The 27519-nt window shown below is 41.1% G+C and overlaps 1 protein-coding gene and 1 long non-coding RNA gene across 5 annotated transcripts in view; one reads left to right on the top strand and one right to left on the bottom strand.

Moving 5' to 3' along the window:
- Nucleotides 1-7335, bottom strand: part of LOC138746466 (uncharacterized) — a 206144-nt gene extending 198809 nt beyond the window's left edge. For all 4 annotated transcript variants that reach the window (XR_011346975.1, XR_011346976.1, XR_011346973.1 and 1 more), the window contains exons 1-2: nt 7243-7335; nt 3285-3342 (exon numbers count right to left, since the gene is read on the bottom strand). This is a non-coding gene — a long non-coding RNA (uncharacterized lncRNA). The remainder of the gene's footprint in view (nt 1-3284; nt 3343-7242) is intronic.
- A 299-nt stretch (nt 7336-7634) lies between these two features.
- xylt1 (xylosyltransferase I) overlaps nt 7635-27519 on the top strand; it is a 235230-nt gene continuing 215345 nt past the window's right edge. The window contains exon 1 of the mRNA XM_069906589.1: nt 7635-7900. Coding sequence (XP_069762690.1) covers nt 7691-7900 — 210 coding nt within the window. The 5' untranslated portion in view covers nt 7635-7690. The remainder of the gene's footprint in view (nt 7901-27519) is intronic.

A 27519-nucleotide genomic window follows, 5' to 3' on the forward strand; every position in this document is an offset into this window, starting at 1 on the left:
CCAGTTGCTTGAATTCCAGATAGCCAGCATTTTACTGTATGTAAATGACAATTTAAGGTTTGCATCTCCAGTAACAGTTTTTGGGAATTGCAGTTTTTTGTAAATCCAATATACAATTGGGTTATTAAGCATTTCATTAAAGATAAATTAAATTCCTCAATATCTTATTTTGCCTGGTAGCTTTCCATCAAGGATGTCAGGCATTAGTATTACACATTGGTCTAAGGGGCACCTTAAAACTGGGGCTTCTACTTGCTGCAAAGTCGCACGTGCTTTCAAAGTTTTAAAATCTGACGCAAATATAGGGATGAACTCGGAAGGAGGATAATTTTGTTCCCTGCATATTTCCCTGAGTGTGCAGCTAGAGTTAGGTGGCACTGAAGCATTCACACATTGAGGGGAAGTTTAAAAAGTGCTGTCAACTTTTTTTCTGAAACACAGCTGATCTTAAACAGTTTCATTAACCTTAATATAGGCCAGCTTTGGTATTGAATATTTCTCACATTTTGAAATAAAATGATTGCATCCTCCAGTGCAATCACATTCTTCGTCTAATGCAGTAACTGCGCACAATATTCCAAGTTTGGTAGATTTCAATTGTGATTTTATATACGACTTTACATTTTACCTGTGTGTGTATATACATATCGATCACAAGTTCAGGAGAAGTGCATCCAGCAGAACAAGCCTCTTTACTCTGTCATCGTTGACCTGACAAAGGCATTGGACACTGTAAACAGGGAGGCTCCTGGATCATCCCGAGACATTATGGATGCCCAAGGAAATCTGTAAAAGTGATTCAGCTGCTCCACGATGGAATGATAGGACAGGTCCTCTGCAGTGGTGATACATCAGCTGCATTTGACATTTCTAATGGGGTGAAGCAGGGCTGTGTACTAGCCCCAGTCTTGTTCAATCCGTGCTGTCCAAGGTCTGGAGGAAGGAGTGTACATCAGGTACAAATTGGACGGCTGTCTCTCTCTCTGACCTTTGCCATTTGAATGCATGCTCGAAGAGCCTCTACACAGTCATTTAAGAAATACTTTTAACTGATGACTGTGTGTTCTTGGTGCATAGTTAATGCTGAACAAAACTGAAGTACTCCATCAGTTTCTGCAAAACACCAGTGCGATAGAACCAAAAATCATTGTTAATGACACACATCTGACAAATCTAAACAGCTTCAAATACCTGGGGAGCATCATCTGTTGGGTCTGTGGACAAAGAAATCGACTCCAAGATCAGCAAGGCCAGGCAGGCTCTGGAGAGGCTGCGTCTCCACAAAGCTGAAAGTCTTCAGAACTATGGTTATCCCTTCTCTCCTATATGGATGTGAGACTCTGTACCGACGTCACATCAAACAACTGGAGAAATTTCACGCGCACTATCCATTCCATCCTAGCCATAATTTGGCAAGATCGTGTCTCCAACCTGGAGGTCTTGGGCTATGCAAAGTCCACCAGCATTGAGTCCCTGATCACCAGAGCCCAGATGTGTTGGCGGGGACACATCATCAGAATGGACAACCACCGTATGCCTCGCCAGCTGCTCTATGGTGAACGGACGACCAAAATGAGACCTTGAGGTCATCCACACAAGCACTATAAAGACGCTGCAAAAGAAATTCTACGCTACTGTGACATCCTGCCAAGAGAACGAGATTCTGCGGCTACTGACAGATCCCGTGGGTGAAGCGTACACCAGTTTTGAAGACAGGTGCTGTCAAAAACTGGTGGAAAACTGTGAATGGCATCACAAAGCAGCAGCCAGCAAAACGAACTTCCAGTGCCCCATTGCACAAGACTCTGCGCCTCCAGATTGGGATTGCAAAGTCACCTTCAGGTCCATAGATGAAATGCACAACAATGAACTGAAAGACAACCAATATAATAATACTGTGTGATTATATATACACAGTGTATGTATATAATATAGATGTAGTTTAAACTGGACAATTGGACTTTGGAAGGTTAAATGTAAGGGGAAGGTGTATAGATAATAGCATTCATCTCAACAGCATTGACGTGCAGAGGGATCTGGAGGTCCAAGTCCATAGCTCCCTGAAAGCAGCCACGCATTGGTTGGAGCATTATGGATGCCCAAGGAAATCTGTAAGAGTAAGAGTGTAAGAGTAAAAAAAAATCATGTACCAGCTGTGTACAACTTTGGTTAGGCCATACTTTGGTATGCCCTATTACAAGAAGGATTTGGATACTTGGAAATTTGGATATTCGGAAAGAGTGAAGAAGAGATTTATTAAGACACTACTTGGGTTAGAGAATATGAGCTAGAAAAAGAGGATGGACAAACCTGGATTGTTTTCTCCAGTGTTGGACAGTAGGAGGAGACATAATAGAAGAGGGTAACATTGTGGGTTTAATACAAAAATGGTTTACCTCTTGATAAACATTTCCTAAATCTAACATAACTATTTCAGTTCAGTACCACACTCAGAGGACAACATCAACTTTAGAGAGGACGGAATGCAAATTCATCAAACTAATACTTGAGTTACATGAAAGTCAGGAATGATCTCATTTAGATGCTCAAGAAAGTTAAAGAATTTTATATGGTAAGTGAGGGGAATATGAGTGAATCCAGGAAGAGATGGCCCTTACCGTGGGTAATCCTCTCTAATAAAGGTAAAAAGTTTATGAGGCAAGGTCCAAGATGGCAAATGAAGCATTGTTGCAGATTAGACATGACACTTTGAATGTGGGAACAAATTGAATGGGAATTGATGATTTTTACACCTTCTATAATTTTGCTATGTTGAATTATTATTTACACCAATAAAACTGCATTTTTTTTCTATGAAGTGAACAGCAAGAAAAAATAAAACAATTCCAGGATGATGCTTTGACTGATTTATCTTGCAAATTTTGCACAAAATGTCAGATGAGGAATTAGATCTATATCCTAAAGGAAATGAAAGGGACGTACCTACAGGTGTTATATAACTTAACGTCAGCACACCGATGTGGTCACTTCCTGTTTTTGCCAACCCATAATATGAGCCTCAGGGCTGTTCTATGCAAATATTCAGATCATAAGTTGACTAAACAAACCCTCTCAGACTGGCAGAGCAAGAATCGTTATTTATGATTTTAAGAATGCGTAGAATTAAGTTGAAGTAAATTGAATAATTTAGTTTTTGGTAGAGAGTTCACAATTACCATAAATGCTCAGTAAACCTTAGAGCTAGACATCTTTGAAAAACACTCCACTAACACACAACAATAAAGGACTAATAGGCAATTGTGTTACAAATTCTGTAATGTTACCTTAAAGCAGCTGAGTACAACGTTCTTAAATATATCTGGACAGGGTCAAGCAACGTTTCTGTAATAAGAAGATATTACACAATCATCAATTTTCTTTTTGAACTTTTCATTTAGTTGTTTCCAACCAATCATAAAATTCATGTAAACTTTAGCAAGCTTTGTAAATATAATTTGTTCATAAAAAAAGTACAATTTCAAACTGTTGAGATAAGTACTTTGTTCCTTTATAGTTAGAACTATCCCATGGAGGGTTTTAATTCTACTTTTCCCTATTTAAAATGAGAATATTATTGTGGCATTATTGTGAAAGCAAAAGATGTGCCACTTGAGTGAAACCTCACAATCACTTCTGCCAATTCCAATAAACTAATTAATGTGCCACTGGAGCCATCATTTAAAATATGTTATCTCAGGAGAGCAAACAAGCATCCTAACTAAATATAAAGTAAAACAAAGAACACTTCTAACCAATTGAGAAAGCAATAGTTTTCATAGGCCTTAATGCCTCTTGCTAGACTGTTCCTTTTAAATTTAAATTTTGACATACAGCACGGTAACAGGCCCTTTCAGCCCACGAGCCTGGGCTGCCCAATTACACCCAATTGGTCAACAATCCCAAGTACACTTTTGAAGAGTGGGAGGAAACCCACACAGACCTAAAGAAAACTTATAGGCAGTGCAGGATTTGAACCCTTGTCCTGATCGCTGGTGTTGTAATAATGTTGCATGAACTGTGCAGCCTTTTATAAGAGCATAATTTTGCAAGTGCACTTGAATGATTTTTTTAAGCATCAAATGATCAGCACATGTGCAATACCGAACAAAATAGAATCAATTAATAATAACTCTAAATATCTAAACAATCATTAACATTATCTCACTAACACTGACACTCTTATCTGCATTCGCATCAGGATTCATTAAAGCTCGTTGTCACTACCTCCAGTGCAAACACCATATGTATCATATTACAGAATTGTGCTACTATAAATAATTAATTTCTGTCCACAGCTGAATTCAATATGCATTTAGCAGTACATTTATTTTTTAAATTATAATTTAGAGATCCATCACAGTAGCCGGCCCTTCTGGCCCACAATCCCAAATACACCATGTGACCAATTAACCTACTAACCCTGTACGTCTTTGAAAAATGAGAAGAAACTGGAGTACCCAGAAGAAACTTATTCAATCAAGGGCAGAACGTACAAACTCCTTAAAAGGTAACAGCGTTTGAACCCAGATTGCTGATGCCCTATTGGAGGAAAAAAATGGTGCTTGCTCTAAAAAGGGTTGATCTGTACAATTGTCACAAATGATAGAGTAAATTTTCCACTGTAATTATGAAAACTAAATAATGATGTGACAGCAAGTTTAATGCTGACTTAGCTGGCCCACTTGCTGAGACTAAGGTTGGTTTAATTAAATATTAGTAGTCAGTAAAACACACAGAAATGCTGGAGGAGCTCAGCCGATCTTGCAGTGTCCATAGGAGTTAAAGATATATTACTGACGTTTTGGGCCGGAGCCCTTCTTCAAGGGAATGGCTTGAAGAAGGGCTCCGGCCCAAAACGTCAATAATATCTTTAACTCTTATGGACACTGCAAGACCGGCTGAGCTCCTCCAGCATTTCTGTGTGTTTTTACTACAATCGCAGCACATGCAGACGCGTGTTTCACTTCGATTAATGGTCAGTTTGCCTATGGCAATACTGGCACTGTTGGTACTTGTTGTATGGGGGAGGTGTGGCAAAGAAGTTTGTTCCTTAAATTCTACAATTGTTACTTTAAGGAAATGCTTCACTGTTGGAGAAATAATGCTTTTCAGGATATGACAGCCCAAAGAAAAGTGCACAGCCATTGAAACACTCTATAAATGTGGCCATGGTCACGACATAAAGACACATGGCAGTCAATTAATTGATTTTCTTGCAGTAAAAGTATCACACTGATACAGCAAATCAACTATTAATTTGTTTTTGTTGGTTGTTTGGAAAATAAGTGTTAACCCAAGGAAGACCCTTGGGTTAAAACAAAAATCCTTGAAATCTATATGTTCCCATGTGTGGGGGGGGGGTTTTTTAAGTTCTCATCAATTCTGCTTTTAATTGAATCAACTTTATTGTCCTGAAATGTGTTGTTTGGTGGCAGTGTTACAGTGCAAATGTTGCCATAAATTGCATTTAAAATAAATGAGTGCCGTTTAGTGCAAAAGAAGGGCAAGTGAGGGTTCATTGGTCAATCTGATGGCAGAGGGGAAAAAGCCGACTTGGTGTTCGTCTTTGAGGGAAAGCTGTGGTGGAAACTCAATCCACCTGCTGGTCTCACCCCAAAATTTCCCTCCCAGTGCTCATCCAATTTAGTGAGAACAAATGCAGATGGTGTCAATTAAAAAAAACCATTAAGTGAAAAGGTTGTTAAAACCTCCCCAAACTTATTAAAGAATAGGAGTGAATTCGAATATAAAGCAGAATGAATAATTTTCTGACCCTTCGTTTAATTCTGTTTGTGTGATACCTGTAATTATGCGTGATTTTAAACTTTTTGGTTCAATTTCAGAGTGTATTACCCCAACTAATGACCGCTGACGTCCCACTGGCTGGTTAGCACACAACTGCAGTTAAAGAGTTAGAAAAAGTTTCACTTAAAAACCGTAATTTCTCATTCGCGCTGTCTCAGTTCATGGAGTATTTTGTTCCATGTATAAATGATAGCCGCCTGATTGTTTGAGTAGATATTGCATGTTCAGGAGAGAGTTGTGGCCCATTTAAGCTGCCCATCTTCAGTCGCGTAGCAGCTGTGCAATTGAACAGTTGATGGCGATGTGATTTTGCGTGTAGCATTTTTTTTAAGCTCGAGAACAGATGTTGCAAAGTAGAGAGTGGGACATTCGTACGAATCCGCTGCACTTGAAATACAAGTGTTTTGATTCGGCAGAAATGCCATCAAGTGAAAGATTAGATATTGGGCCGGAGACTGCAGATGCTGGAACTTGGACAAAACTCCGACAGGTTTGTTTTTCGCCGGAGGCGGCTTGTACAAAGGAGCAGAAATATATACATTTCAGGTACTTTGAAACGAAGCTTTCATCTATTTAGAAGTTAGCGCGGGCGGGGTGTGGACATGAAATGATTACTATTAATGGACTAAAGAACGTGTGAACACTCGAATAGGAGGAGGGGAGGAAGAGGAGGAGGGGGGGGGGGAAACCAATGTTGCGGGCTTGAGTCCTTCATCGATGGGTTACCGTTGCAAAGTTTTCCTAGCACGTTTTACTTCAACCATGGTGACTCGTGTTTTATAAAATATTCTAGGGGTTTGGTTGGGGTATAGTCATCTCCTAGCTGAAATAAGATGACCATCGTATTAGTTCCTCCATTTATTGTGGGGGTTCGAAATTAATCGGTTCCATTTATTCTCGAAACCAATTGTAATTCTAGACCTTGGAGGGTGCAGATTGTTTCTATTTTTCCAAAGTGAAGACCCCATTAGGTCTTTCACATTTGAAGACACTGAAATGTCTACACTCAAAAATGCTTCATTGAAATGCGCCAAATAGAACCCGAATCCGAAACCATGGAGAAAATCTGGCGTTTTACCATCGCTGTCCCCGTTTACGTGGAATGGGATTCTCCAAGAGTTGTGGAGAACGGTCGCAGAATCGTTTAGGATAATTACATGGAGGGGAGAGGATTGGACCAGTGGGACTAGGAGGGTGGGGGTTTGTTCCGGCATAGACTAGTAGGGCCAATCTGGCCTGTTCTGTGCTGTCTATGGTTCATCCAGCTGCATCGCTCCATCTGGTTGAGAGGAGCTTGTCACCCCAAGGGTGGTTTTCAATGGACCTCAAGGTACTTTGCGCAGAGGGTGGGAGTGAGGAGGTTGACTTCGATGGGGGGGGGAAGCGTTGCCGTCCGTGGCGGTGGGAGTGGGACTGCAAACGCGAGTTGTGGCTTGCCTGGTTATTGAGCACTCCAGGCGACCCATGGCCCCCTCGCTCATCCCGCGCCCCGCAGCCGGTCAAGGCTCGGCGACACACACCCCGACAGACTTTCCCACGCTGACGTCACAATGCATTCGGGCAGTCACCCAGCGGCGAAGATCTGATCGACAGCTCATCCTGCCTCCTGATTGGCTTCAGCCCAACCGGTGGGTCGGAGAGAGCACCCTCTTTTCAACGATTGGCTGGGGAGACGTGATCTCAATTGGTTCATTGATTTCCCCCCCCCCCCCCCCCGCTCAGCCCGCGGCTCGATTGGCCGACGCCGAGGGAGAGGCGGCGGCGGCCGCCATTGGCTCAGCCGGTGGCGGGGCGGGGGGAGGAGGAGCAGCGCGATTGGTCAGGGCGGAGGTGGCCGGGGCTCGGCAAACCTGGAGTTCGCCGGCAGAGCGAACCCACCGTGAAAATGGTGGCCGCGGCGTGCGGGCGAAAGTTGGCGCGGCGCTCGAAGTCCGCCGTGATCGTGGCGCTCACCGTCCTGTTCGTGCAGACGCTGCTGGTGTGGAATTTTAGCAGCCTGGACGGCGAGGAGAAAGGCGGCGAGGACAAGCAGCAGAGAGCCCGGCGCGTCCGAGAGGCACCCAGGAAAGGATTCCCTTTCCCTGGCCAAGGGCTGGTATGTATGTGGGTCCAAGGGACCCCCCCCCCCCCCACCAAGTCCGAATGAATGAAGGAGTTTCGGGCACGGGGGGCATTTGCATTCCCCCTCCCTGGCTGCAGTGAAGTTAGCAATTGCATCTGATGCGATGCGCCAGCCTGGTTCCTGTCCGGTCCTGATGTGGCCGTTCACGCTCCCTTTAAGCCTGTGCACTTTCTTCCTTCGCTGGGTGAAAGTGCCCCAAATCGGCGAGGCCAGTGACCAAGCCACGATCGGCCAGCCTCTGCTCACCCGATGCAAACAATAATGCGCTGACAACCCAACTCCTAAACATCTTCGTGAGAGCGAAATTCAATCCAGTCCACGCAACGTAGATCAATCAGCCTCATTCATTGAGATTCACCGAGGGTGCCGGGGTATTTTGTTCTGTTTGCAGTCACGTCTCACGATTTAGTGTTTTCTCTCCGTGCAATCTATATACATTTCTGATTGATGATTTTTGTGTTTTGCATCGGCGAGGCAGGCTGTCGTTATCGCAATTCACAAGCACGTAGGAATGAATGTGTGGCGCTGGAACCGTGCGGCGCAGTGAGGATTTTGATCGCTGAGATGTGCTCAGCTCACATAGCAGAGGGAGAGAGAGAGAATGTGCTTGTTCACATTAACGCCACTTGAGATTTCAAGACTAGGAATTGTCCAAATGACTGGGGTTGGATTGATCAAGAGGGCGGCGAACTTAGAAGGCTGGGAAACCAATGCATCAGGGTGTGTGTGTGTGAGATGTTCTCAGCACGCTGTTGGTGCTTCTTTCCCCTGTTTGCGTGCCACAATCGGCACAGCGGACCCATTTGAGTAGTGGTTGGGATTAAAGAGGCAATCCCTCTAGTCATTGTCCGATTTCAGCTCAAATTCATCCCCCCCCCCCCCTTTTTATTTCGAGAATTGACTTAGCCAGAAAGTTGTAACGAATAATGGACCTGCTTGTTCTGGACGAACTCTGTTGTTTGCCTGGATGGAATGAGGACGCAGTAAGTCGGGTATTTCGAGAAGTGTGTACATTCGTCTAGATAACCCGCTTCTCTATACCTCTGAGGAAATCCTCGTTCGGCGCAGCGTGTTGCCACCAGAGGAACTGCAACGGATTAACAGCTCTCCTGATAGCGACAGAACGGGTTTCAATAGAATCCATTTAACTTGTCCACTGCAAGAGAGAGAGAGACCCCTGTGACTTCTGGAGGAGACCGGAGGGGTTTTTTTTTAAAAAGATACATTTGTCAGATGGTCGGAGCGCTTGCAGCGTGAAGTCAACAGGGTTACTCTGTCCCTGGACCCGATGAAAGACATTGTCCGCAGGTTGTGCGGGCCATGCCGTGGCAGTGGCTCGGTGCTGGCGCAGATTCCCACCGATTCGATGGTACTGCAGACAGGACGCTGATCACCTGTGTAGGTGTTTTCCTGCGACACATTGAACGGAGCCAGAACTTGGGGGGGGGGGGGGGGGGGGGAAAGTTAGGTAGTTTTAGATGCAGCGAATAGTCACACAAAAGCAATAAGAGCTGGCTGTAATCTGGCAAGGTCGGGTCTGGCTGCTCTGCAGAAGGGCGTCCGGCACAATGCATCGATGGTGTTCCTGCCCGGAGTGCTAAGCCTCTTGAATTCTCAGGCACTATCCCAGGGGTGATGCGGAGAGGGACGGCTCACTCAGCAGTAACAGTTAATTCTTCAACATAGCGGGGGAAAGGGGAGGTACGGCGGTGGGCTTCAAGGGTCTCCGCGACTCTCAGACAGACTCACTGACGGCGTGATCTCGCCCGAGTCCTCGGGAAGATCGGGGGTCCTCACTGACCAGGGGCGACAGAACACGCAGAGTGGAGAATGGCTGCGTCGCGGGAATTAAAGTGATCGACTGGCAGGAAAGGAGACGACATGAACTTCTAGGGTTTTTAAGTCGAGGACGGTAAAATAAGATGTTCAGACCCTGCGCCAGGGAACGTGGGAAGTGGACACGGTGATGGGTGGCTGAACCAGACGGATAAATGAAACGCGATCGCTGTGATGGGACAGATAGATGGTGGTGGTCATTGCCTGTGATGAGCCAAAAGAACTCACTTGAATTTAGATGAGATCTTGTAGAAACCCAGGCAATTCTGGCAGATGAGTTGTTTTCATGGGGGGGGGGGTGAGGGAGGAGACGAGAACGAGGGGACATAGCCTCAAGATTGAGGGGAGTAGTTATAGGACCGAGATGAGAGGAACTGCTTTTCCCAGAGGGTGGTGAATCTGTGGAATTTACTGCTCATTGAAGCAATGTAGGTGACCTCAGTAAATACAATGAAGACGAGATGGGATAGATTTTTATACAGTAGGGGAATTAAGGGATATGGGGGAAAGACATCAGACATGATCTCATGAGCAGGCTAGATGGGCCAGATGGCCTCCTCCTGCTTCTATTTCTTGTATGTTCTCATGTGGATGTTGTCAGGCTGGCGATGGTGGTTTGGACAGAAATGGATTGTGGCTGGTGCAGTGAAATGCAGATGGTCTGTGCCCTTGTTGGAGGGGCAGAGAAGATGTGCTGTCGTCAACATATTGATAGGTGCCCAGACAGAAACGACATCATCACTGGATATTCATTCAGCACCACTTTTCAATTCTTACAAAATGCATTCAAACCATGGATGCTGTACAGCCAGGATTACATAAATGCTTTAATGATTAATATTTTTAGAAATTTACTTAACTGGATGTAATTTTACTTTTCTGTTCTATTGACTTCATACAGAGATAATATAACTTAAAGGTGTGCTTTCTAAGTTATGGAATCTGTGTAAAACGTTCATTGACCATTGGAATAGTTCAGACAAAGTCAGCTCCTTGAATAATTCCTTTTATAGAATAATTTGGTGATAACTGAAATTGTCATTTGCATAACTAAGGTGAGGAATTGTACAGTATTGTCTCTGACTTCTTCATTTCTCCACACTAAGTTGACTCAAAACTTTGAGAGCAATGCCAAATAATGGTAGCAATCATAGTTCTTTTCTCCGGGGTCTGTTACCATGCTGTGCTTCTTTTTAAAAAAAAAAAAAAAAAAAAATCTTTTATACTCATTTTTTTGCTACGCTTTGTTGTCATATTATTAATTGTCATGAATAAACATCCAAACCTTCAAAGAAAAAACATCCTTTCAATATGAAGGTAAACAATTCTGTTAATATTCTATTCACTGCTGAGCATCTGGTTTGAAATATTCCTTATGCATTGTTGGCCTGAGGCTGAATGAACAGGGAAACCAACCTTCAGGTAATGTCAGGTGAGCAAACTCAGAAGTCAGCAGTGGGAGCTATTGGGCTAATTCTGCCAAGGCATTGCTGAGGTTCCGACCTGTATAACAATTGACTGGATGTCATTCCTCCTGTTGTGTTCATTACCATATCCATTCATATTCATTACTCAACATCCAGCCCCATTGAAGACTTTCCTGTCACTTTAATCTCAATTGCCAAATAAAGGTCGGAGTCCTGAAGAATTTAACCGGTCCACTGCTGTCATTTAATTTTAAGAAAATGAAAGGAGTACATATTTTTAAAATAAAATGTTCATTTTAAAATCTTGCAATATTAGTCAGTCAAAATACCATATATGTGTAATCAATTTTGGCCCAAAAAAATCGCATGTTGTCTATCTGACCCAAGAAAAGTTGACTCCCTCTCCTTTTATCCCCCGCCACTATTTTTGGCCCCCACCTCCACCCATCCGAGCTCCCAATGCCCTGACCACGTATCCTCTCCTTGGCCTCCTACCCACCCGAGCTCCCGACACCCCAGCCGTGGATCCTCTCCCCGGCTGCCTGCTCATCGGGGTTTCCGACACCCCAACCGTGGACCCTCACTCTGGCCTCCTGAACACCAATGTTTGACACCCTGGCCATAGACTCTCTCTTCGGCCCCAGCTACCTGCCCAATCGAGTTCCTGACGCCCCAAGCGCGGACTTGCCACCTGGTCCAAGCCATCTGAGCAGGTATGGTCACAAATAATACTTCCCCATAAATTTGACACAAAACATTGTTCCAAAAAACTTGACTATTAGACAAACCTATACAGTAGTGTTTGTATCCTTTAATTGTTCAGCAATTCTGTAATTTCTTAGAAGCATCTTTATAAAATAGTAAAATACTAGCAAATGTATTTTAGTTTGCTCACAACTGATGGGAAATATATATTCAATAATGGGGGAAAATATTCTAGAGGCAGTGCCGGTCACCAACTTATATTATGTATAAATCTCAATACTCTTACTGAATCACTTGTATTTGTTTTATTATTGCAATAGTTGACTCCATGTATTGAAAATTATTAGTATGTAACCTCAACAGAATCTGACCTCTTGTGTTACTGAATAATAATTATTCCCCATTAATTAAGTTCACCAACTAAGCTGTTAATCCTAACCGAACAATTATGCTGTGAGTTATTAACTGAAATGGAAATCTGATTTTTGAAAGATCTTTTCAGCGATGTCTTGTAAAATTACATTTTTGTGGTTATTCTCTTAAGCAAGTTTCCGTCAATTTACAATTTTAGTGAGAAAGTAACAGTACAAAACTGAGAAGATCTGATGCAAATTCAAGGCCTTTCCTTTTGTTAAACTGCAGTTGCGCAATGATGTGTTTGAGGACTCTTTTAATTTGAATGTTTAATTTCTGATTCCAATATGGCAGTTGAATTGATGATGCCATGATTACTTTGGTGTGTTTAAAATGTACCTGTGATTGGACTGAGACACTGAGAAAGGCTTCATGACAAGAATGGTGTGACCTCACAGTTCCACAGTTCAGTTTAACAATCTTGCTAGCACAGGTTCTCACAATGTTTTAGGATGGTTGTCGAGTGACTCTCTAGCTATGTTGCAATTAGTATTCATGCTTAAATCTACAAAAATCAATTATGAATCGCTTCTAATCTGATCACAACTGCAGTGGAATTGCTGGTGTTTCTCACAGCACAAGAGATCCAGCACTCAGCTGCTGCGATACCACCATTGGTGTACAGCTGCTGACTGTATACTTCTAACGTGACTGGGTGACCCATTGTGTGAAAGAATCATTAGCTGTGAAAACGAGGTAACTACAGTCTAATATTTTGTAGCTCCCTGCCAACTTTGAGATCAAATTGATCTGGGCTGGTTTGAGGGGACTTGCCTGTGACTTTCCTCAGGGAATCTTGTTCTAAGAGCAAAGTGAAAATTGGCATGCTTTGCACTGATTAATTTACAAGCTATCCATATTGAAACCTCCTCAAATTCAAATGAAAACTATTATCAGCACAAGTAGCTGCCCAATTCTGTTATATGGAAACGAGCCCTTCAGTGTAAATTGCCCACACTGACCAAAGTTGTCCACCCACTCTAGACACACCTCCCTGTGTTTGACCCGTACCCCTCTAAATCCATTGTATCCATGTATCCGTCTAAATCCTGCTGTTCGTACCTGTGCCTTTATGGTTTGATTATGTCTTGAATTGGGGGTGGAGGGAAGGGGGCGGTGTGGGGGGAGGGGTGTGGAATCCTCAAATCCCTGAAATTCTTTAGCTTAAACCTATGTCCTCTGGTCTTAGAAATGTTCATCATAAGGACTAGTTTCTTACTATCTACTCTATCAATGCTCTTACAATTTTATACACCTTTATTTGGTCCTCTGACAGTCCCCTCTGCTCCAAAAACAAAGACTGCCTTCCTACTTTCTCATCAGAACTGAAACGTTCCATCTGAGGTAATATCCTGGTGAAGCTTCTCCACAGCAATCATGTTCTCGTTCAGTGTGCAAACAGAATTGCAGACTGTATTCCAGCTCTGACCTAACCAATGTTTTAAAAAGTTGTATTGAGACTTCCCTGTTCTATCTGTTCTATTTTTATTCTTCTTTCTATATTTTGTATATATTCACACATATGTATGTGTGTTCTTTTCTGGCTATCCATCCCATAGGAGGATGATGTTTCCTTTTTGGTCAGTTTGTGGGGTTGCATATGAGGATGTCCCAGACCTTAGAAAGGAACAGCATGTGTGTGAATGGATTGAGGTGAGTTGGGGGTTGCACAGGTCCAGGCCCTCCCTCTCGACATCCCCTCCCGGATCCAGCGGCACGGTGAGGTCTAAGATGGCTGGGGATAATTCTGTTGCAGCGAATGGCCAGACCAAGCTTCGATGCAAGGGGTGCCCTTTCTGCACTTCACAGCACATGTTGGCTAGACGGCTGTTGACCCAAGACAGGGTTCATATGCCCTTTGACGAGTCTTGCTTTTCATCTTGCAGGGTCACCCCCGCCACCCTCCAGTCCAGGCAAGCCTGGTGGGGGGGCCGGTTTAGTTTCTGACCACCCGACCACGCGACGGGTAGTACTGGGTTTCATGGTACCAGTAGCACTCAGATGAGTGACCTGACCATATATATGAATATATTCTATGTCGAGTTGAAAAAGACAAGCAAGCATCTTGTTTGCCACCCCATAATTTCTTATTACACTACAGCACTAGGAGCACTACTTCTATACCAAGGACTCATTGTTCTTCATCACTCTTTGTTAGACCTCCCAGAATTCATTGCCTCACACTTATTGAGTTTAAATCCTTCTCCTTTGCACCAAGCAATATCATTCTATTGCCCAAGACTACCGTCCTCACCACTGCCAATTTTTTTTTAACTGGACTTATCTCCTGCATTCACATTTAAGCCATTAAATGTAGATGACAAGACTCGCACCACCAGGTTCAAGAACAGCTGCTCCCCCTCCACCATCAGACTCCTCAACAACAAACTCAATCAGGGACTCATTTAAGGACCCAAGCTTGTGCACTTCATTGATTTTCTTTGCTCTCCCTGTATTGCCCAGTCAGTTTGTTTGCATTTGTTATCTGCTTACAGGTTTTTTGATTGTTTACATGCTCACGTTGTGTACAGTTTATTTTTGAACTACCACAGGAAAAAGGAATGCAAATTGTATGTACTCTGGCAATAAATCTGAAATCATTTGCGATATTTAAATTTTATTTATTTATTTTGTTTTGAGCTCTGGTTTGTATAAAATTTATCATTGAATAAAGATATTTTGTCTCAAATCATCTCATTTAAATTGTTGAGTATTTCATGATCCAAACTGAGCTCAGTTTCCTCCAGAGAACTATTCTCTGTCTCCAACGTATGTACCTGTCACTGGCCTTTACCATACCTTCTCCAATGACAGTAGGTCTTGATGAATGATGTTGAACAGAATGACCAACATTACTTCCAGTGGCACTGGCTTGGTCTTCAATTTATTTTGCCTTTGCTCATCTTTCAAAGCTGCCAAAACAAAAATTATTTGACGTCTACTAATAGAACTCTTGTGAATAATGCAAAGTTCATATTAAAACCCAAAGCAATATATTCCTCTATTTCTTTTGATTAAAGTCGAGACAAAGTCACAAATTACCAGCCATGGAGGCACAAGGATAGAATATCTTTTATCCTAGTAAGTATTAGGTGGCAAATCTTCTTAACTTCTCGTCTAATCCATAGTAAGCCATATTAAACTGCAAAGCAGCTTAGGTGATTGAGTCTAAAATGCATGAAGATACATTCTGTAAAGATTTGAAATCTGTTCCCTTAAAGCAGTCTAAAAGATATTATTTCAAGAAATACATTGTCAGATTTGTTCTTTCATTTGAAAACTATATTTATAATTTGATTAAAATGTTCTGAGATGAAAATATGATTTTTTTTTCAATCATATACATTTTGGCAATGATTCCAGGTTGCATTTAAATCTGTGGAAAAGTACACCTGGCTTTTTAATGTCACTCAAGTCTCACTAATAAGCATTTGGTTCAAATGCAGGCTGTATGAGCCAGCCCCATAATGTTAAATTTAAAGCCCAACATATCTTCATTCTTACGAATAGCTGAACTAGTTTTTTCCCTCACTGCGCTTTTTTAAAAATAATTTTTTTTATTTTTCACACTGTGAATCACGTCAACCAAAATATGTACAAACGTTTCTCATTAAATTTACATAGTGACCTTTTCCTTTTTTCCCCCTTTCTCTCCCTCCCCTCTACCCAACCCCCCCCCCAAACCCATTAGTATTCAACATGTACAATAAAACCATAAAACAATATCTTCACACAAAGGAAAATAAACAAGAAAAATGCATCGTCTATTTATTACATACTGAATCTAGTAGTTTTGTCGTCTTATCACTTAGTCTTGGGCTTTTGATGTTATTACAATATCATGGAAGAATGGTTACTATATCGAGTGACGCTTTTCCCTATCAACAGACAATATCAACTAATGGATGTCTGTAAAAATGGAACCCGTTAGTTACCTGAGCCTGGCCTGTGCCTAGGATCACAGAACAATAAATGGATCCATTTGATTCATCAGTCCTGTGCTATCCCTTTTGAAAAAGCTGTGAATTGATCCCCATTCCACAATCTTTTCCACATAGCCTTTCCCTTTCAGGCATTTATTCAATAGCCTATAAGAAGGGATTTTGAAATCTACTCTTCTGTAGATCACAATTCACTGTGTCATTTCAAAAAAAAACTTTGCATCTTGCCTCTGGTTCTTTTATCATTTATTATATGCATTATTCAGAAGTTAGTAATGTGTTTCCTAAAGGATGGCCATTTGCAGAATTTGTTCATTCTTCTCCCAGACCCGCTCAAACTTCTACCCACCCCCCCCCCCCCCCCTGTCTTTAATGAATGGGCTCTAGCTGCTTCGGATTTTGACCAGCCCAGATCCTTGGAGCTAGCTCACACTACGTGCTGCTGAGTCCATTCACTGCAGCTTGGAGGTAGACGACTTTAGTGAGCTTTAATAGTGTAAATAATGCAGCTGGTTTCAGATTATGGAGCACCAGGAAGCTTAAAAATTTGGAGAGTGTGCACTGATGGGAAGTAAGGGTTCGTATTAATTCCACTCAATGAGTAAAAGTGATGGAATTAAAAAAAAACAGAATTATGATTCCAGCTCACTTTACTCAGTGAACTCACCATCCCTCCACCTGTGTTATGAGCATTGTGTCCCATCCTGTCACCTCTGCTTTCCAAGATCTTCCACACAACCTCAATGTTTCCCACTGGCAGGAATTGTGCCCAGTGGCTCCCAGCTCTGCCCTTGTGCCACCAGCTTTGCTCCCCAGCAACTAAGCTGCCTTGCACTTTGGCCAGTGTTGGCTGGGAAATGGAATGCTGCAAGAAGAGAACTATTGTAGGACTCTGCTGTGAAATGCCCAGTCACTCCAGGTCCCTGGGACTTCTGGGTTCTTGTTTTCCCAGCTCCCTCATTTTCTGTATCATGGCCAGAGCAACAATTGGTCGTTAGTTCAGGTTGGACTCGGAAGACGTCTGAGTGGGGGCATTGGGGTAATCACAGGGGGCACAATCTAATGCTCTAAAATTCACTCAGTGGGCTGGGGGGGGGCATTTACCATTTTAAATGCAGCATCCTGGGTTCCCTAGGCCATGTGCGACCATGTTCTTTCCTCCTCCCTCGGACAGAAGTGACGCTAGTGGCCCTGGGAGTCCAATCCATTGCACGTATGCCAGCCAGCACTAGCACATGCACATTAGAAAAAATGTGGCAGCGTACGGGGGGGGGGGGGGGGGCGCAATGCCTGCAAAATGGCAGGCAACACCACATTAGTTCCACAGTCCAAGAGATCAAAGCAGAACATGGATTTTCTCATCCAGTGTGTCTATGCCTTTTCCATCCAGGTCATTATGTTGTCTTGTCTCTGTAATCAAAGGCTCGACAGCAAAATTTTAAAATTAAACAGGTGTTCTGGTTTTGTATTTACTGACAGATTATTTTGTAATTGTCACCTGGAATTCGCTGCTGAGGGAGGAAATAGATATGATTTCAATATTTAAATACACAAACAGGCAAAGATTAAAGTGATACATCCATAGCCCCTTTTACACAGCCACTTCAAGGTGGGGATGCTGCGCCATTTTATTCGGTGTAAAAGATGGAATGCTGGGGTGGGGGGTTGGGGGTCATTGTAGTCCCGCCTTTAAGCCGGCAACGGAGGTAGTCACAGCACCGAATCAACATCTGTGTAATAAGGGTGAGCCAGCAGGCCGGGACCAGGTCGGGAAAGGATATGTGTGTTATATGTCACACTAGACGTCGATGCTGTTGTGTTACACACTTCACCACTTTTGCTTTCAGAATGCTGGCATGCTTTGTAAAATGACACACTTGGGCAGCATTATGCTGGGTTGTTTAGTTCAGTGTAATAAAGCAAAGCTGGCTTAATGACGGTTATTCTTTATTGGCAGTTTTGTGGGATCTCTGCAAAAAGGGCTCTTGTCCAGGATTCGTTTAGTTTGGCATTGTGGCTATAGGGCCTGTGCTGCACTGTTCTACGTTGTACATTTCACTGAAAGCAATGTCCAATCACCTGCTTCTATGTCAAGCCTAACAGACTTACCCTTTCATTGTTCTCTGAATAATAAAGGATTATCATTGTGGACAAAATAAGGGGAAGCTAGAATCATTCTCCTGTTGTGTTTGGTTTGTTTATGCAAGGTTTATGCACCCAGATATTTTAGCATTAGCCAAGTCCGAATTAGAAGATTGTTTGTCTGCATAGTGATTTTTTTTTCCCTCCAGCCAGCTCAGTGTGTAATCTGCTTTATACTTCCCCATGATAATTGCTGCCCTCTGTACTCTCGATAAGCTGCTGCATTAGCTTTGCCTTGTGTCAACTGAGGCTGATGCAATGCTCCCTCATCCTTCTATTTGTGATCCTTGAGGCCACAGTTGAAATATTTGATCAATCTGTACCTTTTGTCACATTTAGTGCAGAATTTAAAAAAAAATTCACAAATTCACAAATTGAAAGACAAATAATCAGTTGACTTCCATCTTAAATTGGATATATAAATACTATTCACTTAATCCTTGAGAATCCCAAAAGTAAACTTCTGGCATTTAATTGAATGTGTTTCACCATTGTGCCTATTTGGTAGTCATTTTATTTGGTTCTCATTCTATTCCCTATTTGAGCTTTTTAAAATTTTTTTCTTTGCATTTCATTCATTAATAAAGGAGTAATTATAATTCATTAAGGTATGGACCACACAGTGACTGATGATCAATTTCAATCTAGGAATGCTTTGTAAAACATTGTATTTTGCTGTAATCTTTGTCTTTTGGTGTTTGCTATTGGAGATTTGGAAATAATTTCCCTCAGAACAATTTTTTTCCAGTAGTGATCAAATATTCCCATTTTGAGCTGATAAGGCATCTGTGATGGAAGGTTGAGGGAACATTGCTTCAGGGCAGGTTTCCAACAGCAAAGATAAAGCAGCAGCACTCTTCGGGTGTGATTTGAAGATTAAGTTCATGAGGAAGAATGTTGGCAAACTGGCAAGAGCTGAGATGGGCAGATTTTTGGACAAGAGTGGAGTCCGAGATTGTCATGTTCAGGATTAAACTCAATCTGCCACATCTCAACTAATTCTGCATCCTGTCTATATCCTGTTGTAGCCAAACACATTACCCAACACCGTTACTGTATGCAAACTTCTTTTGCTCTTTTATTATTGAACATGATCTATTGTCTGAAGTGTTTTCACTATTTTGAGAAATGACTTCCTTGTTGAAATGAAACCGAATGATGTACTCTTCGTATTACTAACAGTGCCAGTTTGCTGGATGAAGTGGGTCTGATATCATGCTTGACTAAATTGTGGGTGTTCAAGTGAATAATGTATAAGCCTATAATTAATGGTTCAGGGATCAGATTGAGTAACAATTTTTTTTGCTGGATTGGAAAGGTGAGATTGGTACTATCACTCAGTCTTCATAGGTTCAATATTTCTTCCCTGCCCCTTAATAAAACTAATTATTTTCTCCTTGATGTTCTTCAACCTTGCTGGTGTCTAGGGCTAGTGGCAGTGATCTTGGTCTCAATAACAACAAAAAAATCCTTTTATCATTTTAGGGCAGCAATAAAGACATTAGATTATCACCTAAATTGCTCTGGTGGATGTAAACTTTGCTCTGCATTAATTTGACAAAGTGCTGATGAAGATCAGATTTCTGTTAATTGGTCAGATCCTAATAACTACATTTCAGTTGATTATTAACTGTCACTAAAGAAAATAGGCTTATAAAATAATACTTCTGTTTTTATATTCCAAACAATTGCCATTTAATGGATTTAGCTTGGAAAACAGACTAGGAAGAGCGATTGCTTTCCATTGCAAATCTGAAGAAGAGTTTGAGTTTGTGTAAAATACAGAGACATAAAAATGGCAGTAACAAAGATTCAATCACAGTGCCATGAACACTTGGTTTCAAAATATATGCATTTATTTTGTGCCATAACATTCAGACCCATTTTTACAATAGAAGTCTAAAAATTCAGACTGCTCGGGGATTGGGTCGGTCCAGATTTTCGTAATTTCCAGGTAAATCAAATTTAAGGAAGAATAAAGAAGTGATGAACAGGTAAATTTTAATCGTTTATTCATTTGCAAATACAGCATGCTTCATTTAACAAAATGAGCACTTTTAAAGAAAAATAAAGTCAACACTTGACAAAAATTAATTTTACTACAAAGAAAGAATGTGTAATGTTTGAAATTATTATAACACTCTTGTTTCTTAATTATTTCAAGTTTGTTCCTTAATTTTTGCGTGTTCTTCTCTCTCTTCGCATTGCAAAGTTTATCTACTTTAGGATACATTATTATGGGTTTGTGTATACTTTTGCTTTATAAGGCAAATGGAAAGACTAGGACACAAAAATTTAACAATTGTCACAGTTTAAGTTCTCGATTCAAAACGGCAACCGCAGGTTGCTTGTTGCTTCTGTGCATCTGTGGCACTTAGGCATGCACACCTGCACACACAAAAGCCTATAACATTTAAAGTTTCAGAGTTTTTTGAAAAGTCTAGATTCTCAGGTGGTCCGGATTTCTCGCATCTGGAATCATGGACTTCTACATAAAATAATTATTAAGGTTCTGTAACTATATTCATAGCAAAAAAAAAAACTAATATGTTTTAATTGACAGCACAGAGGTTGGGAAGATGAAGTAGCATTTGACTGAGGTGTTTAATATTGTTAAACCGTTTTTAATCTAACAAGTGCTTTCATTGGTGAAAGCATTGATATCCAGATGTTGCCAACGTAAGACTGAATTGTGTATTTATCACCTACACAGAGCTTTTGTGATCTAGAATTCACTGCAAATGGGAGCAGATTTAATACCAAATTCTGAAAGAATTACCACATTGAAAGAGGTTGAACTAGCTCCCAATGCAGTCCCATTCCCCTGTAATTTGCTCTCTTCACATTCCCATCCTAGGTTTTACCATTCACCTACCTGCACAAGGGGAAATTTGCTGCGGCTAATTCAGTCTCTGTATTTGCATTTTTTTGGGGATATGGAAGGAAATTGGACCACCCAGTGAAGCCCACCTGTTTAAAGGGAGAATGTAGTAAAAACACAGAAATGCTGGTGGAACCCAGCTGGTCTTACAGCGTGCAAACTCTACACAGACTGCACTGGCGGTCAGGAATGTATCCAAAATGCTGGAGCTGAGAAACAGCACCCGTATTAGTTGAGCCCACGTACAAATTCTGGCAAGGTTGACATTAATGGGTCAGAGCATGGACAAATTGAAAAGCTAAATCAAAGAACAAGCAAAGGCTTAATGCAATAACTTTTGTTTTCCATCATTCTATGTACATAGATCAATCCAAAAGGAGCAAAGATATTTGTAGCATTTCACCTGTTAGATCAATGAGCTCTTTGTAAATGAATTGGTTCTCTCAGTAGTTTGGAAGTTGCTCTTAGTTTTATGATCTCTGATGCTTATAGTTCACTGCCTGAGCACCTTGTCCCATTGCCATTGCAGCTTCAATATCTTGCTGTCAAATTGCAAATAGTGAAGCTGATGAAAAGGTTAACTTGGGTGAGGACTTTTGTAACTGTGGATCTGCCACTATAGCCCTTAATTCTTTGAAGATGTTGAAATCCTGTTTTAATCCTAAAGGCTTTAAGATATTGAACTTTAGCAAATGTCCAAGATTAGAATTAATAATTGAATCACCATGTATTTGATTTTTGATGTCAAAGAATTTCCTCTTGACGTAGCTTTTTTAAAAAAAATAAAATGTTGTCAATAGTGAGCCTAGTTGTATGCTCCGATCTTTAACCAATCGATAACATTGGGTGAACTTTCATTATGATGTTGGCTCGTGACCTGCTTCTGTTATACTGTCAGAAGCAGGTGGCCTGTATTATGGCACCTCACAATCTGTCGGGCACATTTATACTTGTCTGATTTGTGTCCAGCTTCATCACGTTATCTTTCTAATTTAAACATAATCTAGTTTCACTCATTGAATTTCCAGCGCTTTTGTTTGGTAAATATTTGTGTTGTAATTACATAGTGATAGACTTTATTAACATTACTTGTTTTTCTGAGGTGGTACCTTGTGTTCATTTCTGGTCACCTCATTGTAGGAAGGGTGTAGAATGATGGAGAGGGTGCAGAGAAGATTTACTAGGATGTTGCCTGGATTGAAAGATGACTTAAGAGGCAAGGTTAGCAGAGCTAGGGCTTTTCTCTTTAGAGCGAAGAAGGATGAAAATAGAGGTCCTCTGGAGGCACAGATAAGGTGGGCAAACCCCACCTTTTTCCCAGGGCAGGAATACCAAAGACTTGAGGACATCTGTACAAAATGAAGAGTGGAAAGTTTAGGGGAGACATCAGAGGTAAGATTTTTTTTACACCTCGAGTTGTGGGTGCCTGGAATGCCTTGCCAAGGGTGTTGGTGGTGGAGGCTGAAACATTAGAGCATTTAAGGGACTTAGGGCAGAAGGATGAAAGAAAAATAGAGGATTATAAAGTAGGAAGGATTTAGTAATTTTTCAGCAGGGAATATCTAGGGTGGCACAACATTGAGGGCCAAAGGGGCCTGTACTATGCTCTAAATGGTGGGGAAGACTCTGGAATGAATGGCCCCTCTTTGCTCCAATGTCTTATGGTCTTGGTGGTGGTTGCAGGAGGCAATTTATCCTTCGGGGGGGTGGGGGGGGGGGCGCGGTAGAAGTGGTCTGTGTCTCTGATGTTGCCCACAAGAGCTCTGGAGAGAAAATCTTTCACTCATTTTAGACCGATTACGAATGGGAATAATTTCACCCCGACTTAACTACTATAATGCACATTATCATTAGCTGTCTATTCTATTGATCTTGTGCAATTCAAAACAAGAAACAGATGGAAAAAGTAACACTGCTTTCAGAGCAATTATTTTCCAATCCTGTGTCACAGTGTTTTTAACCCAAAAAAACCCTCAATTCAAGTAACAAGTAACACAGGATGGCAGGCCAATGACAAATATAGATCCAGCTCTTGTTCACAGACTCTGACAACAGCCTGTCTAAGTCGTCTTACTCCACTTCCCATAAAACAGTGCACATGTTCCCCTTTTAAGATCCAGTTTAAATGTTTCCCTGGTGACACTCTCGATGTACAGTTTTCATTTATGGCTTTTACTTGGAGGTGAATTTGTCCAGAGTGCTTGATTCAGCACTTATATGCTTAATCTTCTGTGATATTACCTTTTGGACAAATTTCCTTTTGGATCAAAAGTTTCAATTGGCTACGCTCGAAGTAATTAAACTGGGGCAAACGAGAGTTTTTTTTCTTAATTTTTTTTCAATAGGTACATTGAAATTCAGTATCTTTATTTAAACGGCTATTTGCACGGCTCTGGGTGTCTGAGATTAGATGCAATTAGTAATGACTTTCATTAAAAAGCATTCAAAGGTAATATTGTGCTAACTTAACTGGATAGAATTCATAGGTTATGATGAAAATTCTCTGGAAATAATTCACCTGAAATTATGTTTAATTCCACATCCTAACATCTAAATGTCTGAACCTAATCCATAATGAAATAAATTGTGGTGTTTGCTTTTGGAGCAAGTGCCCGGTAGTGTGTGATTGTAGTCATTAGTATTCTGTGCACATGGGTTCACCAAGTAGCATCATCTTAATGGATTCTGAATGAGCCCAACTGCCAACGAATGTTGGATGGAGAGACGCTGCAAACACTGGCCATTGTGAATTATAGTGACGACTGCTTAATGCTCAAGCAGATCAGGGTCAGGAGGCAGCTTAACACAGCATCAATCAAGACCAGCAAGACAGTAGAGACCTGCTGAACCAGGCTAAAATTTTCCCAGATCACACATGTAGGGTGGTTGAGTTAAATAACATTTTCAAGATGAAGCTTTGACGATCATTGCCTTTTTTTTGATTGTGGGGAACAGTGATTTCGGGCTCCTGGCAGATACTCATTTGGACTCGATGGTTATATTCCTGCCTCAGTGACCTGCCTGATTATGGTGGCTCAGTTTGCATTGGACATTGGCTTGTTTAGCTTGTAGGGCAGTCCTTGACCGTGTGGTCCTGAAGTTCTGCCTTCTACCATTACAACTATCATGCCAGCTCCACCTTGCTGCAGCTCTCCAACCTCCCCATATCTTCTGTTGAGGCTGTGGGAACTCCTGGTGAGGCATCAAAAACAACACGGGACAAAGAAGTCCTCACTCACCACAGAATATTATGATTCTCTAGTTGCCCTGAGTTTTTCTGTCTTGTCTATTATTCCAGTTAGAACGGTATTCTGGTCTGGTTTTTAAATTTATGTTGAGACATACAGGCCCTTCTGGCCCACGAGCCCATGCTGCCCAATTGACCTACAATCCCTGGTATCTTTTGAATGGTGGGAGGATACCTGAGCCTCCAGAGAAACCCATGCAGACATGGGGAGAACGTACAAACTCCTTAGAGACAGTGCGGGTTTCGAGGCCCAGACCTGATCACTAGCGCTGTAGCAGTGTTGCACTAACTGCTCAGCTAACTGTGCTGCCATATTTTTGTTTACTCAAGTCATGTCAATTTTTTGCTGTTATAAAGCATTTTCTCAATTTGAAATAAAACGAATCCTCAAAAGTTATATAATTGTTATAACAAATATGTATATTAAACTGCAAGAAAAGGAGAATGAGGAAACAAATGGTAAAACTAAACAAAAATGGGAACAAGATTTAAATATAAAGATAAAAAAGGAAACATGGGAGAAGTTATGTTCTGGAACGATGAGAAATACAATAAATACGAGGTTACGTATGATACAATATAACTGGATACACAGGCTATACATTACACCTCAAAAGTTAAATAAATGGGACCCGACAATATCTGATAGATGTTTTTGATGTAAAAAAGAAAGGGGAACAATAATTCATGCAATCTGGACATGTGAGAAAGTAGAAAAATTTTGGGAAGATCTAAATCAGATATTAAATAAAATTACAGAAAACAATATACCAAAGAATCCAGAGATCTTCCTCCTAAGTAACATAAAAAACAAAGAATTTGGAATTGATCTGGAGGATGCTCAAAAAAGATTTGTTAAGATAGCCCTAGCCGTAGCAAAAAAATGTATTATGTCAACCTGGAAATTGGAAGATAATTTGAAAATACAACAGTGGTATATAGAAATGAATAAATGTATTCCATTAGAAAAAATAACATATAGTTTAAGAAATAATATTGAAATATTTGAACAAATATGGGAGCCTTAAATGAAACATAATAGGGAAAACCTACCGGGGACATGCACTACCTAAATTAACGAAAGGAGAAGGAAATGATAAGAATTGACTCAGTGGAATTTCTTGTTTATTTTTATTGAATGACAACATTGTTTGACTGGTTTGATGCATCTTAGATTTTGTACTTTGAATGGATGGGGGGGGAAGGTAGGGAGGGTGGGATGGGAGGAGGGGGGGGGAAGAAAATGGCACTGTATATGTTTGAAAAGGAAAAAGTGTGTATCATGGTTAATGTGGTTTATGGTGTGAAAAATAAAAAAAAATTAAAAAAAATTTTAAAAGTTATATAATTGGAGTACCTTGGCAGTTCGTCCTCATGTGAACATTGCCAGGAAGGGTCTTGTTTTGCGAGCAGCTGTTGCCTGAGATATTATGGTTGACGAACTGCTCTCGTAGGAAGGAAATGAAACAAATTCAGCACTATTCAGTTGCTGGTAAATCTTGACCATTTGCTCTTTGCTGTTGATGTATATTTGGGGATGTGCTGGAAATGAAAGCTGAGGAGCAAGGCTTTAAATGTTAATCTACAAATTTGTGTAAAGGGTTAGACTGATTTCAACTTGCAATGCGTGCTCATTGAAAGGTTTGGGGTTGCGAAACCAGGAAGGCAGAGAAAGCAGGTCAATCTCCTTTGTCAGATTGTGAAAGCATGAAAAATTTCATGGTTATTTTTACAGTACAGGCTCACGAGTTGGATTCCATATTTAGTCTAATGGACCTCTGGGTAATTAATTTATTACTACAACAATGAGTGGACCACACTTGATTCAAGCTCTCAGTTTCTCTGGTACATCTGCATTAATTTTAGAAGGTGGTTAACTGTATTACAATATGTTAATTTAAATGTTCCATTCTAAGAGTCCTGCAATCAAGATAAAGCATTCCTTTCATTGCATTCTCTTTCCCTGTCCATAGTTACTTTGCACTAAACTTAATCCAAGTGGCCCCTCTCTGTCTGCAGGCTGTTGGCATTCATTTTTTAACCCAATGGTAATTTATGTAGTGAGGTACTTTAAGGTTGCATGGTGCGCAACAAAATTCTGAAAGTAAACTGTGCAGGAGCTGAAAGTTGGGAATATTTTATAGCCCTCTTTCTATACGTTAGAGCAGAAAGTGGTACTGTTGACCTCTGGGGTCGATGGGTCTATCCAATGGGTTGATAAATGCCTGGGGGGTCAAAAGGGGTTTGATCAACATTGGGCGGTCAATTGAACATTTGGGGTTGAAAGCTGATATTCAGATAAGTAAAAATAAATAAAATACATCTTGCTGATGCACATTTCTGATTTATATGTAATTTTTGTTTATTTTATATTCTGTTTACTGAAACAATGATAATAATAGTTATAATAATTTATTACTAGTTAGAATCACAAGTCATTGGACTGTTGTAATACCTGTTTCCACATGGATGAATTGACTTGGATTTTCTTTACTCATACACTTTTTAAAATTGGTTCATCAATGCTATCTTGAGCTTTATTTTCAAGTATGCGTCGAAAATCTGGCTTGTGGAAATGCTAGGCTGAGTATCCAGGCCACACCATTTCCTGTCCAACAGTACCAACTAGTCCAGAGACAGCCATAGCTGGTGTCAGTGAACTGATAGCTGTGCAATAACTCTGTAAATTTACGACATTTCTAGAAAGCACAATGGCGGCAGCTAATGCTAAGACTAAGTGCCGGCAATGTTCGCAAGAGTACTTGAAATTTGGATTCGTACCTTCGTTTACTAATGAACAATGCCTAAGTGCCCTGTGTGTAGTGGGCGTCAAAAGAACCAAAGGCTTGTTGATCCAAACCAAGGCTTTTATTAACTAAAAGACTGGAGCATATCACAAGTAGGTCAACCAGTCCAGAATGACCTAGTCTGGCTAGGAGCAATCCTTTAAGACCTGCCAGTAGGTGTGGCTACACTCTCAACCAATCACAGTCATCCTA

The sequence above is a fragment of the Narcine bancroftii genome, chromosome 12, assembly GCF_036971445.1.
Source record: "Narcine bancroftii isolate sNarBan1 chromosome 12, sNarBan1.hap1, whole genome shotgun sequence".
Lineage (NCBI taxonomy): Eukaryota > Metazoa > Chordata > Chondrichthyes > Torpediniformes > Narcinidae > Narcine > Narcine bancroftii.